The sequence below is a fragment of the Vidua chalybeata genome, chromosome 13, assembly GCF_026979565.1.
Source record: "Vidua chalybeata isolate OUT-0048 chromosome 13, bVidCha1 merged haplotype, whole genome shotgun sequence".
In the NCBI taxonomy this organism is placed as follows: domain Eukaryota; kingdom Metazoa; phylum Chordata; class Aves; order Passeriformes; family Viduidae; genus Vidua; species Vidua chalybeata.
The window spans coordinates 10,612,008-10,626,372 of NC_071542.1; the positions used below are offsets into that span (position 1 = coordinate 10,612,008).

The 14,365-nt window shown below is 39.2% G+C and overlaps 1 protein-coding gene and 1 long non-coding RNA gene across 3 annotated transcripts; both read left to right on the forward strand.

The window, feature by feature from the left end:
• Positions 1-204: 204 nt before the first annotated feature.
• Positions 205-4,122, forward strand: C13H15orf48 (chromosome 13 C15orf48 homolog). 2 transcript variants are annotated; one of them, XM_053954309.1, is made up of 5 exons: positions 225-234; positions 285-338; positions 668-756; positions 1,537-1,597; positions 2,226-4,122. In XM_053954309.1, exons 2-5 carry the CDS (start codon positions 297-299, stop codon positions 2,292-2,294), a joined length of 261 nt encoding a protein of 86 aa, XP_053810284.1. In that variant the 5' UTR covers positions 225-234; positions 285-296; the 3' UTR covers positions 2,295-4,122. The 2 variants fall into 2 exon arrangements, with proteins under 2 accessions (XP_053810283.1, XP_053810284.1); XM_053954308.1 differs by having other exon boundaries at positions 205-338.
• A 1,576-nt stretch (positions 4,123-5,698) lies between these two features.
• LOC128794446 (uncharacterized) lies at positions 5,699-14,361 on the forward strand. The gene is made up of 3 exons (XR_008433109.1): positions 5,699-5,870; positions 10,966-11,079; positions 11,267-14,361. It is a non-coding gene; the product is annotated as an uncharacterized LOC128794446 (long non-coding RNA).
• The last annotated feature ends 4 nt before the right edge of the window (positions 14,362-14,365 follow it).

Sequence of the window (14,365 nt, forward strand, 5' to 3'; positions counted from 1 at the left end):
GGGACGGACAAGAAGAAAAGGAGAAATGGAGAAGGCAGGTTTGAGGCTGCAGCGACGGAGAGAGAAGGGCGCAGGCCGCCCCCCGCGGCACCTGCAGGGGGCGCTGCCGGCCCGCGGGCCCGCTCCGCGCCGGCCGCAGGGGGGCGCGCTGTCCCGGCCCCTCAGGGCGCGGGGCTCAAAGAGCGCGGGGCGGGCGCGGCCGGCGCCTCCCGCCTCACCCGCGGAGCGCCGAGAGCCGCCGGCGCCTCCCGCCTCACCCGCGGAGCGCCGAGAGCCGCCGCTCCGCCGCCGCCAGCATGAACAAGGGCATCTTGCACACGCTTAAAACCAGAAGAGAAGTGAGTTTGCCTGAGGGGTCGGGGCCGTGGTTACCCGCCCGCGGGGAGGGATGCGGGGGGCTCGGGCGGCTGCACCGGGGTTGCCACTTGATTTCCTGAGGAAACGGGAATCCGTAAAGTTCATGTATTAAAAGTGGGGTGTGGAGATGGGTAGTAGAGAGGTAAAAGTGAAATTTGCATATTAAAAATGAAGTGGTGTAAAGAGTAATATGGAGGTAATGGACAGGAACAGGTGATCCCTCCCTAGTTCTGTGTAACCCTTGCTCCCCCTACTCATGGGTCTGTAGCTGGGACATAAGATCACCTCTTTTCTCTATTTTGTCTTTCAGCTCATTCCCCTGGCCGGAATATTGTCCTTGGCAGCAGTTGGGGCGTTCTCTTTTTGTGTCTATTCCCTATTCAGCAAATCTGATGTGATGTAAGCAAAAACTTACTGCTTGGAGCTTACCCTAACTTGTTTTATTCAACCGAGTATTTGACCATCATGTTTTAAACACATAAAAAACAAACAAACAAAAAAGACGCAGGCACATGTTCCAGAGTACTGGGAGTAGTGGTAATGACTGAAGTACCTGCAGGTTGTAAATAGTGAGGAAATTAATTAATTTGGAGTGTAGTCCAAGTTATTTCCTAACTTTTGATTTAATAATTACTTGCTTTAGGTATAAGAAGTATTAAATGTTCTGATTAAGAATTTCATATATTCACATAGGCAGATGAGATGCACATAGATGAGATTGCACCCAGACTATCGACTTGTATATAAAGAACAGTGTTTGATAGTATTAACTTAAGATAGTAGTCCAATGGCTTGGCTGATAATTGGAGCCAAATCCTATACTCTTAAAGCATTTGGGAGTTTATTTCTTTATTTTAAAGTGATTGGAATAGGCATTTTAACTGTCAGGGGAAAAGTCCTTTTACTTTGTGTCTTTATTCAGTTTTGATTTTTCAGCTTGTTTCCCTCACATTGATACATGAACAGTGCTGGCTTGCTTGTTGCTTTGGAAGCTGCAAATAAAGCAACCCATCATTGACTCCTATCCAGATTTTAACATACAGTGCCCAAACCTGTAAATTTGTGATTTAGGGAGTTCCTTACTAAAGTGAATAGCTCTACTGACAATAGGCTGCTCATATGAAAATATGCTCAAGGACACACCTTAAAACATAATACCTGTTTTATCTTCTTTTAAAGCATTCACAAGATTGGCAGTTCAGAACCATGGGAAGCTATTGATCCTGCCAAGCCTCAGAAGGTAATTTGTACATATAATATATGTATAAATAGCATAAATTTCCAGCACAATGAATCACTTCTTTCAGTGTGTAAGAACTAGCAAAATATGAACAAGAGAACAAGTGTAAAGTTGATGTGTATCTAGTTAAAAGTGGAAACAAATGCTTCATTTGTTACTTTATGTCTTCACTCTATTTCTTAATAATAGGGATCTCTTACACTGTAGGTCTGATCTTAAATTCATTCTGTACTTCTGGTTGTTGTCCTATGTCCATTCCCACCCCAAACATCCATTTACTCAATTCCATTGATAACAGTGGAAACTTGGAGTTTAGAGGAAGTGCTGTTTACCCTTACCTTGTTCCTGAATTACAGAATCGAGTAAGAATGAGTACTGTAGCCTGAAGGAAAAACATCTTAATTTATTAGAGCACTTAGGATAAGGAAAAGTAAACTTATTTGGTGTGATTACTTAATTAATATCAAGTGATTTTGTTCAACAAACTATTATGTCATCTGTTGCATATTTCTGAAAGGAAAATGTAAAGCCACTAGAACTTCTTCAGCAATAAGTTGCTGTTTGATATGGGAGTGGAGTAAATGCTCACTGGAATTTTACTAACTTTCATATTTTCCATTTCTTCCAGCTGGTAACAATCAATCAGCAGTGGCAGCCTATAGAAGAGCTGGAAAAGGTTAAAAAGCTTACGAAGTGAGAAGTTTCTGTTGCCTGAAAAAGGTACCCTATGAATCTAGTGGAATCACTTCTGCACAAACTTGACTACTGAAATCAGTGTGCGGAAATGCTTCTGCTACATTTTTAGGGTCTCCCTACATTTTTTTGGACTCTGGATGAGGAGTTTCATGTTGCTTTAGAAGCTGGCATACAGCATCCACATAGTCCAAAAATCTGAATCAAAATATTCATTTTCAATAAGCATTTGATGTAAATTTTTGAGTATTCACATGGTAATTACGGATCAAAAATGCCTTCGTAGTTTTTGTAGGATTTCAGGATTTATTTCAAAATACATTAGTTTTGCCATTTTATTAATTTTTAATAAAATAAAATCTAAATTTATACATTTATTGTAAATTCAAAAACCTTTATAAATTTGGATTCCTGGTCTCCTTCCTTTCTGTTCTGTATTTCAATGTTGTATAGAGACCAAAGTGATAGCCCCAGGATGTCTTTGTATGGCAGCATATGTGGTCATACAGTACACTTGCATTCCTTGTCTGTGTTAGATGTGGGGACAGATTAAGTCAAAACTAATGTTGTGCTGCAAATGCTGAAACTTAGCCACTGAGGAGTCCAATAGGTTATTTAAGACAGCAGATTTAGGACCTCAAAACCTAAGAGTTAAGCATGGCTAGAAGTGAAATGAAAATCAGGTAATTTCTTTTGTATTTAAATATTGTTCATGATTAAATTTTTTTGAAGTTACTAGAATTAGAAAATCTGCATTATCCAAATCTATGCAGTGTTAATGTCTTCTTTTTGTGCAACGTTGTTCAAGTGCAAGCTGCAATGTACTGCACAATTAACAATATTTTTAAAGATTTCTATATGCTATTAGGAATATCTCTCTTATCAAATAGAAACTAACAGATTAAAATTAGGAATGATTATATGAAGAGACAAATCCTCTTTAAGCTTCTGTGTGTTTGCTTATGGGTTGGCCAGGGAAAGAACGTAATGGGCAGGTTCCCAGCAAAATCATGAGACAATAAGTGCATCCAATGGCAGAACAGTCCTTTTGAAGATATTTTCTGTATGTGTCCTCTCCAAACAGTTTCTCTTATAATGGATGGTCAGAATTTAAAATCCTTTCTGTGAGGAAGAAAGCAAAAGTGAAACAACTGCTAATTGGGAAAAGTCCCCTTAATTGAGTAATAGTCAAGTGCTTTAGGTAATTCTGCTGCAGCAATGACAGACTTCATTTAGAAAAGCTGTCTCCTGAATTCCAAGGTAGCTTGGCTTCAGAAGCTTTATGTTTTCTTCAGCTGAGAAAAAAAAATAATCTAAATGTTGCATAAGTTTAAGTTTATCTAGTGAGGATGACTCAGCAGCATTTATGTTTTAGAGTGAGAGGAACTACTAGTCTTCAGAATAAGTCCTTAGCTTGCATTTAAGAAATAACATTACAAGAAGATTGAATAGCATAGAACCACGAAAATACAGAACTCTGAGGAATACAAGTTTTAAGTATTTTAAAACAGAAAATATTTTTAAATCTTTCTCTGTATTTCCATATTTCTACTGGACTGTAGCAAAAACTAAGTGCCATGCTCTGAGTTGATGCATTAATTGTTCTTCAGTAAGTCACATTTTTTGGCTGCAAATACTATGACCTAAGTATCTGTCAACATTGGGAAAATAAGTGGAAGTAAATTTTAGTTAATTTTTGTATTTAGCCACATTTCAGTAATGTTTCCAGTAGCACATTAAGCAGTGTGACTGCTGTCAGTCACAGGTTGTTGCTTCTTTTATCATGTCCTGAAGCATAACAGCTCTGATAATAAAACTGTTTTGCTTTGTAAGCTGTTCTGTTTTTCTTTCTTAATACAGATTTTTTGGGGAGGGGTTTCACACAATATAAAAAATCAAAAAATTTTTTTGGCAGTTCAAAAATATTGTGAATATTGTTAAAGTTCTTAGGGTTTTGTGTCTTCTCTGACTGTCCCTAAAAATCTGTCTCCTGCATAGAGGGTTTTTTCTTATAAGTAGCATACACACAATGACTCTATCTCCCAGTCAGCTACGCAACATAAATCTATAAAGCAATATACAAGTTATTTCCTTGTTCTACAAAAAGTAGAGATTCAAGTGGCTGAATTTTATGAGCTGATGTTTATGAGAACTGTAAGGCTTCCCTGATCTGTGTCATGCAAACCCATGAGTTTTAATTCCATGAACGATTTAGAGGCTATTGAAATAATTTAACAACTTTCTTATTTCTCTCTATTTTCTTTGCTCTCTTTAACCTCCTACTCCATTCTGTTCCTGGGATTGGTTTGGTTGGTGTTAGCTTTTTTAAAAATCACTGTCTTTTCTCACCCTAGCTAGTACATTTACATGGAACTATATCACTTCCAAATTTCATATTAATTATGAAGTTTAATAAAAATGGTCACTAGTTTGTTAGAGTTTTCAGTATATGTTAGAAACCATTAGAAATGAGTTTTAATAGTTCTAATCACTATTAGAAATCTATCATTAGAATCTATGGTCATGCTTCTCTAAACTTTTCTATGTAGTCTATATGTAAATACCTTTCTGGGAGAACAGAAGAATAGAAGGCTGCTTTTTGCAGTGTCTATACAATGAATTACTAATTTTTGTTATTGCAGTAGTAGTTCAAGGCCTTAAAACTGCAGAACTTGTGGTGGTGTGGTTATCAGAGAGCTGTATTGAGGTTTTTTGTTTCTTTTGATGTGATAGCCCCAGTGTCAGCATTTCTTCTTCTGACCCCCTGCATTTCTCTGCCACAAGGTGCTATTAGTGTAGTTCTGCAATGTCTGGTTACTTCAGTGGTGGCTTTCTGCAGAAAATAGCAACTTACGGAGGGGGCTGATGCAACTGTTGAGGGAAATGGTTCATCCCGCAGTTGTCTGCCTTAGTGCAGAGGGTGGCTGTCCCTAGGACTAGCTGTGGAAAACAAGAGTAATGGGAATGATTCACTGAATCCAGCCAGTATTTGGTGTTGGACACTTCTGGAAAAGCTTTCAGGTTAAACAAACATGGCACAGTTTTCCTTTGCTGTCTGAAGCCTTTGCTGTTCAGCACATCCACATGCCATACAGGAGCACACAGACAATGAAATCCCGTAATAAGTGTAACTGAAGTAGAAATAAAAGCAATACTGCTGGCTTGGCCTGGGGCACTGGGGTTGGTGAGTGTAGCCCTTCAGGTGCTGATGTGGACAGGGAGCAGGCAGCCTGTTTGCCCAGAGCTCTCTCCATCGGGAAGCAGCCATCACAGTAATGGCCCCTGCGAAGCCGTGCGCTGACACCACATCCAAAGCACCTTGGCCTGTGCACCTCGCCCTGGCCAAAGATCACACACCCTCACCAAGGCTGTGCCAACCCTATTTATGCTGGACCTTGCCCAGAAGAACAAAGGGTTTAGTTTAATTAGCGTTTACTTTTAGATAATTTTATTGTGCATACGTTCTGGCCAGAGCCATTACTGGGGAGGTGTTGCCCTTCAGGGCTCACCCAGGACAAGGGACAGCTCCTCACAGCACGGGGAGCCTGGGGCCTGCCTGGGACAGATTTCACCCTAACAAGTGAGAGCTGTCCTGCAGCATCACCACGGTGCCTGTGTGAGGTCTGGGGGCCATGTGAGCAAGGTGTAGGAGTGGGGGTGGCAGAGCACTAGTTGGGAGCCCTAGAGATAGTTTGTCTGGGTATCAGGATATAGGCCAGTGCTGGCCTTCACTGCCGGGTTGCCAAATTAGTTTAAATAAACCCTCATCTCTTAGCAACAGGGACATGACAAAGGGTTTGGTTCGGTGTTGATTTTCACCTTTAAGACCTCCAAGGTTTGGCCTGGTGTGCCAGGCTGGCTCTGTGGCCTCTGTTTGGGGGCTGTGACGCTGCACGGCCGTGTCCAGTCCCTGGAGGTGTCCGGGCTGGTGGCTCTGTGTGTGGAGCCCATGAACGGGCCTGGCTGTGCAGCAGCAGCAGTGACAGCCAGGGCTGGGGTGCTGGGCTGGCAGCTGTGCTCCTGTCCTGGCTGGCAACACCATTTCTGCTGCTCCTGGCCAAGATTTGAATGTGTGTAACATTCCCTAAAAGGTCCATGTAAATAACTTCATCATGCAACGTTTTTAAGATAAAGCAAGTCACTTTTGTGACCATCTCTCCATAAGGTTTAAAAAGTATTTGTGAGCATCTGTTAAAATTCAAGTAGATGTGCTTCCAGTTTTACTGGCTGTTGAGCAATAGAAAAATCACTCACTTCAACTTGAAATATTCACTATAGAATATTTCTAGACTCTGATATTACTTGCTTGCTGCCTCTCACATCCTCCTCCCTATTTTCTATTGAGACTCATTTCTTTTTTTACCTGTTGGCACATGTTTTCTTCTTGCCAAATCTCTTTTCTGTCTCACCCATCAAAACAAACACATCAGAAAAACTTAATTTTTTCTTGGCCTAATGTATTTCTCTATTAGTACTGTTTATTGGTAGACCAGCATTGCGTTACAGAAAGTTACATGTCAGATGAGTAGATCAGAATATAGTTAGGCTGGTGGTTTAAACTAAGAAATTAAGCAGAAGAGGCCTTGCTTTCAATGTTTGCCTGCATTCTCCCTCTGTCCTCTTCTGATGTGTTTTATTTATGCTGATGGATTGTAATAAATGCATCATGGGTGGAAAAAAGGCAGAGCCTTACTAATAACAGTTAGGACACATAGACTGTAAACATTTCAAGAAGTCATTATATGCATAAATAACAAAAGTACTTAAAATTGTCTTTCCATTTTTAAAAAAATTGAAGCACAAATTTGAGCCAAAAACATAAGCATGCATTCTCTTTCAACATATTTACATAAAAACATTTGCAGTTTTTCTTTGAATTTGTTAACAAATTAACACTATGTTGCTAGGTAGGGTCCATTCCACTGGAAGCTCTCTCTAAATTATGCTGCTGCAGAAAAATAAGGGCCTTATCTGCTAATAATATTATGGGAGGCTCTTACTCGCCCACTTCTATCTGGATGTCTTTTGTTTTGAGTGAGGGTTGTTCTGTTACTGAAATTCTGTTCATCTGTTTGTTTCTTTTCAAGTAAATGGTAAAATAATTTGTTCCTGTTCTGTAACTCCAAACTTGAAGTGATCTGGCAGTTTTTAATGGTAAGCACTATAAATCACAGTGATTCCTGTGGCCTGGCAGACTGTGATAGTGCCAGTCCAGACAGAGGCTGTGAAACAGCTTTTTTTCATTTGTGTATTTTTTGAGTAATTAGAAGACATAATTTCTGTAAGTTCAAACTCCCTTAGCTCTCCCTCAGCTAGATTTGCTGACTTCATTGACTCCAAGTATTGCTGAAGCAGGAGGAGGAGATGATAGCTCTTGAACTTGGGACTTTTATTACAGACATTGATTTTATAATCAGATTTCCCTGCTGAAAGGCATGGGAATTCTGCATAGACATTGCTGTTACCAGATGATGGTAAACTGAGAATCTAGAGACTCTAGAGGATAAATCATTAGGATACAGCACCAAAAATAGACTATGGGGACCAGAGCTCTGTAGCAATCCTGTCAAAATCCTCAATCATTAAATCATGCAGTCCCAAGGCAGAGCTGCCTGTATCCCACTTTGTGGTTCCAATTCTGTAGAACTCTTTGGTTTTCAAGCCATTTTCTATCATTTCACTCATTTTTACAGTATTTGGCATGAGACCAGCCTGGTCTGGTACTCCAGAGGTAGACTGTGGGCACAAGGGCTGCATCAGCCTTTTGCACAGAACTGTATTTATCTTCAGAAAGCACTGGTGCATGGTGTGAGTTGTAAATGAGGAACACCCACGTCCCCACTAGATCATAACAGAGATTGTCAACAGCATAATATTAGTGAAAGGCTGGAGTTCTTTCCCTTCATGTTTCAGTACTCGACACTGTGAATTTTTCATTACAAAGTTCTGTATTATCTGAGAGGTCAGAAAGCCACACAAGTCTGAAAAACTTCTTGCATGTAAATAAATATGTTTAAGCTTTCAACTGTAGCAAAACTATCACATTCTTAATTTCCTGTTGGTTGTCACTTCTTTAATTGAATTAAATGTATTTCCAATAGGCAGGTAACTAATAAACATCATGCTTTATCTAATGCTGCTGCTGCACAAACAAGGAAGTAAATGCAAAAAGTCCTGATCCCTGGTAGTAACAGAAAAATCTTATCAGTTTGCCAAAGAAAAGCAGTTACCTACTGCTAATAAATCACCAATTCACTACATTAAAAGAAAAGGAAACATGTTTGTTTAATGAAGCTGTTAAAATGTTTCATTTAATGATGCATCTTTCCTTTCTGCTGTGACTTCCTTTATAATTCAGTAAAGCCTAAATATTTTTGAAGACTGTTAGCAGTATGTTGCCCATGCTTTTAGCATTATTAAATGTGTTAGCAGTATGCTGCCATTACTGTGATTAATTTTTCTCTTGGCAAACGCTTTGAATGAAACATCCTATGGTCAGAAAAAATTAATTCATCTTCAAGACTGCAGTATCCACTTTACTCCCTAAAGCAGAACTCCACAGCACAATCCTAGTCACAATGACTTGCAGTTCTAGTCATTGCCTCATTGCCAATCTCTTGGCCATAATTTCCATGTTACACTAGTATGTTTTACAAAGTTGATGAAAAAAACATTAGTTTGAAGTTAGGTGAATGTTTTATACTGATTTCAGGGAGGCATGGAATTAATACAGTAAAGTTTGCAGCAGTTGTGTATATGTACATGTTTTTGAAAATTCTCTTCTTAAGAAAAATTTAAACGTTTAAGAACTGGGCGTGTCTGTGCTCAAGTTCCTGTATTTTTATTAGTTCACAGAGGAGGCATTTCCACTACACAAAACAGGGTGTTACAGGGAAGTTTGTGTTTGAGGATATACTGCTGAGAGTGTCACTTCCCAGTAGGTGTAAAGGGCACAGGTGTACACCCTCTGCAGTAAACAGAATTACCACCAAAGTCATAGATGGATTCCCTCAATAAAGAACCAAAGTGTTTGACCTTCCTATCTGCTCTTAGAAATCTTCACAGTTGTCTGGCTGGCAGTGCCACAGGTATAACCTGCATTCCTTAAGGACGAGTACAGCACAGGGTATTGCTGTAGCTACAGTTCATTTGTTAAAATGAAGGGTAATCAGTTTCAAAAAGCAGAACTTAAGTGAAGCTCTTTGTCTACTGGGCTTTTTTCTTCTTCACTAAACAGATAAAAGAAAATATGGCAACACAACAAGGAAGGGAAATGGGGGCAACACTCCAATATTCTTTTTTTCATACGGTAATGAAAGTTTTTGGTATGGGCTAGACAGGTAAAACATACCTTGTTTCAGAGAAAAGTGACTGTAAAACCGTCAGATGTCTTAGTTGAACTGCACAACACATCAATTTATGCTGCAGTCTGTAAAGGAAATAGATATTGATTTCATTTCTGACCACCACAATTTGCTCCAGGTACAGTAGTATGTTTCATACTTGGTTGCATGGTAGTGTAATGGAGTCTAATGTTTCCCAGTTGCTATCTGCACTACCCACATGACCTGGCTTTATGTTTTCTTCCTTCTTTCCTTTTTTTTTTTTTTGTACACAAACACACCTTGTATCAGAAACAAAATATGAACTCTTAAAAAATAAAAAGAAATTTTTAAAAAGCCAAGCAATTAATACCCCTACTTAGCCATAGCAAGTGCTGGGCTGATTAGCAGGGTTTAATTTTGTTATTACTTCAACTCTGTGAGCAGCCTCCTTCTAGCTCTGACAGCTAAAATTAGGAACTAGCTCTTCTCTTGATCCCCTCCTCAGAGCAATTTCAGATGTAGTAAGTCTGTGGAAGAAAAATATTCTGCTTTCATTGCTGCTTTACAAACACAGTTAATAGAGTTAATGTAATGAGATATCCTGCATAGCTATTCACAAGTGAGTGTATCTAAAGCATTTATAGCTAACTGCCCATGAACCTTTAACAATTGATAAGCAGAGAGTTACTGTCCTTTGAATTTTCTATTATATGACTTGAACTTTGCTCTGTGGCAAGTTGAGGAAGCTAGGTTGCTTGAAAACCATTCTCATTTATTCCATCTAGGTTCTGTTTCAAGCAAAGAGAAAGAAACCAGTGTGTAACTGGTTGGGCAATTTCAGTTTCCAGTTTAAGGTGTGTCTCTTCTGCAATACTTTAGAAAATACAGAATTGCTTAATAGCTTCAAGAAATTAAAGAAAACTTTACTGGAAGGATGTTGTGGTCTGAGTTCATCAGCCTCCCTCAGCTGTATCTTCTCTCTCTGAAGTTGTTCCACTAAATCCAAAACCACCACTGTACAATTGCAGAATGTAAACAGAACAATATTTGTCATTTATAATTGTGCCTGCCTAGTTTGAAACAAAATTGTTTCCCTCAATTTATGTTTTTGATTGAAAGTGTCCTCTGATTCTTCAGAAAAAAAGCACAGTCAGAAATGTTTCAGATGGAAGCATCTGTTGTCCTGGAAACATGAATTCAGCACACCAAAGAAGGAATACTTATTTTCATAGAAAAAAAAAAGGACTTGCATGATAACTCACCTTGTTTACATTAATGAATGTACCTGAATTACATTTCAGATATCTGGAGCCTCAACTAATTTCTACTCATATGATTTTTTTTTCCTAGATGTTTGTAACTGGAGGAAGGCACTGGAGCATGCATTCTATGGTATTTGCCCATATATGCCTTTGGGAAGTGTTTAAACTCCTTCCCAGTAATTGATCGGGCAGTCCGTGCTAGGTTTGTGCTTTTCCTTATTGCGTCCATTAAAAAGTTAAATCCCCTGTAGTTTTTTTTAGGAAAAAATAAGAGGATTTGGTGGGGGTTTATTTGGGGGTGGGGGGCGGTGTTTTGGAGTTGTGTTGCCGTTTCTTTACTTACTAATAAGACATTTCTAGAATGTGTAATAGCGTATTTCCCTTGCCAGCGGGAAGCCTCCACGGCTCTGCTCAGCACACAACTCTTCGGAACGCTGGGAGCGGGGCGCCATCGTCTGGAAAAGCTGGGAACGGCCTGGAAGGCTCCCAGGTGAGGAGAGACTGTCCATACAGCTGAGTCAGACCTGTTCTCACAGGGGAAACAAACACGAGAAATCTGAAAAAAAAAAATGCACAATAATTGTATGCTATGTTGAACTATAGAGCACCATCTTAACTATGAAAATGTTTGTTTACAGTGTTTTTCTCAAAAATTCTGTTTTACACTTAAAAGGTCAGATACTAGACTTAGGTAACTGCTTTTATAAGTTCACGTTTCATCAGTTTATTTAGGGATTTATTAAATAATTTCTTTGTGTGTGCTTTGGGAAAAGAAATAAAAAGATTGCAGGGACTTGGGTGCTCTTAATGCACCTGGGATGAAAGCACATTTTTAGTCTGCTTGCCATCTGGGTCCTTTTGTTTATTCATCAGCTGAACTAAATATCCCTGTGTGTATCAGTACTTAGTTTACTATGTAAAACAATGCAAAACAAACTCTATACAGACAGCACTGATGATTTATTTACCCTCATGTACTGGCTGATAATGGTCCTGGAGAAACAACTTATCTTTTTACCATGTATAATAATAAGGCAATCATGAAACAGTCATCTTAAGGATAAAATTATACTTTTGTTTATGAAATGACGGTTTTCCTTCCCCTACATAAATTGATGCCATAAAAGGTGTAAATGCTTCATAGCTGTAATAAATGTAGTTATTTTATCCTGCATATTTAGCACCAGTTGCTTTCAAACTGTGAAATACTGAGAGAAGACAATGTAGTAAAGGAAAATAGAGATAAAAGAGCAAAAATACTCAAAAGAGCAAATATAATGATGAGGATATCATCATTTTACAGCTTTACACACAGAAGGCAGCTACACGTGTGTTTTAAGAGCAGATTGCTGTGGTGGCTGCAAAACAGTAAATGGAAAGGATCCATATTTATTCTAGTAGCTTCCATAGTTGTGTCAGGTATTTCAGAGAATGAAAGAGCATGTAGGGTCCTTCCTAGAGCATTCAGGTGTGGAAAATGGAATAAGAAGAGTAGATCAGTAGGGGATTTTCCAGCTCCAGAGCACAGAGACAGTCAGTGCCCAGCACGATTTGGTATAGAGGGGAGGAGAGGGTGAAACTGGAAAAGTAATTAAGAGTGGGGAATGTGAAGGATGTTTATATTTTTTTTTTATGGTAGAGAGGGAATCTAGAGGCTTTCAGATTACGTCTTTCCTGTGAATTAGCAACTTGGATAGAAGGCTTTTTTTTTTTAATTTGTTGGTCAAAGAGGAAATTACCTTTGGGCAAAGACAGGCCCGTATTTGAACGGCACTGTTCTTGGGGTGTGTTCCACACCTGGTGCAGTGAGAGAAGCTCCTGGTGACCCTGCAAGCAGCAGGTGCCCAGAGTGTGAGCTGGACATTATTAATGAAACTGTGGAGAGGACAGGATATGGCAAGAAAACAGAGAGGGAAGCTGAGAGCAGTGGCATAATGCAAAGAGCTGGTGAAACATGACATTTGAGCTACGTGTGCTCACTCCTGAAAAAACTGAACGTGTCCAGAGCAGCCATCAAGAAAAAAAGACCTTAGCAATGTTCTTTTGGATAGAGGGAAATGAGCTGGATATTTCCCTTCCCTTGAGATCCCAAGGGACCTTCTTCTCTGGCAATGGATTTGTTTATTGGACTAGGAAGCTGCTGCAGTATGTGCCATGTCTTTTACCCAACTACCCATCTTTGTATATTACACTTACAGTTATTTGTAGAGAGAAATAATGCATTAACAGCCCTGCCCTGAGCATCAGTGCAGTGTCCTCATGAGATCCCACCAAAATACCTGAACAGAATCCTTGCCACTCGTTACTTGATGGGTGTCTTCCGGAGTTTTTGCTTCTATGTCAGAAAATTACTTTTAAATGCCAGCCTTCTGCTTTTCTGAGTCACTCTGCCACTTGGGAGTGATTCTGCAAGAAATAGCAGATATGTACAGTAGTGAGATAATTGAAGACCAGATTCAAGTATGACATTTTAAATGGTAATTCTGCTGGTGAAGAAATAAATGCTGCTGGTATTGAAAAGACAAAATGTCAACACAATTAAAAACAAAAACCAAACCATGTAATTAAGCAAGGAAAACATTCAGAAACAAAATATGTTTCTGATAATTTTCTTCTTAGGATAAGAACACTTCAGAAGGGAAGAGTAGGCTGTGAGGGTTTGCAGTCTACTCATATGAAAATGTTTTATTGACTCATATGAGTAGGTTGTCATCAAAACTGTATCTGTGCTTCAGAAAAGGATGAGTGACAATCACAGATTTAGAAAGGATAAACCTTCTCCCAGCGTGGACTTTCAGGAGTGGCAGAATTTTCTCAGGATTTCATCTGTTCAGTCAGCAAGAGCATTCCAGCACAGCTCTGGAAGCCAGGGATACTGGTTGTGGAAACCTGCTTGCATCTTGGAAGTTTTTTGTTTAGAAAGAAGTTCTGTCAAGTATATGCATTTTCATTTCAGGCAGAGGATTTGTTAGAAGGAAAAGAATAGTGTAAGAGTGTGTAAACTATCTTAGCCATATTAAATAATCTGGCTTGGAAAAACATGAAACCTCATTTGTAATAATGCCCCTTTTCTCCAAGCTGATACTGAAAACAATCTTGGAGTATCTATAAAACTTACTGATTCTTTTAGTCTTTATTCTCATTTTGTCTTCTGTTGTCTTTTCTCTGAACTTCCAGTCTACAGACCTTGGTAACAAGGGCCCCTCAAGGGTGAATGTAGGGTTTCAGGAATGTTTTGCCAGTTGCTTTATGATGATTCTTCCCCATACTTTGTCAGCTTATACTTTCTGAAGTGCAATTGCATGTGAAATCACTAGCCTTAAATTGTTGACTAAAGACAGAGACTTAATTAATTCTGTGTATAGCATCTGCAAACCGAGTTAAAGCTGAGTGTTCAGACATTTCAAAACACAGCTGCCCTAAGAATCAGATTGGTGTAAGAATTTGAAGATGATGAGAGAGAGAAATACAAATAAATATTTTATAAG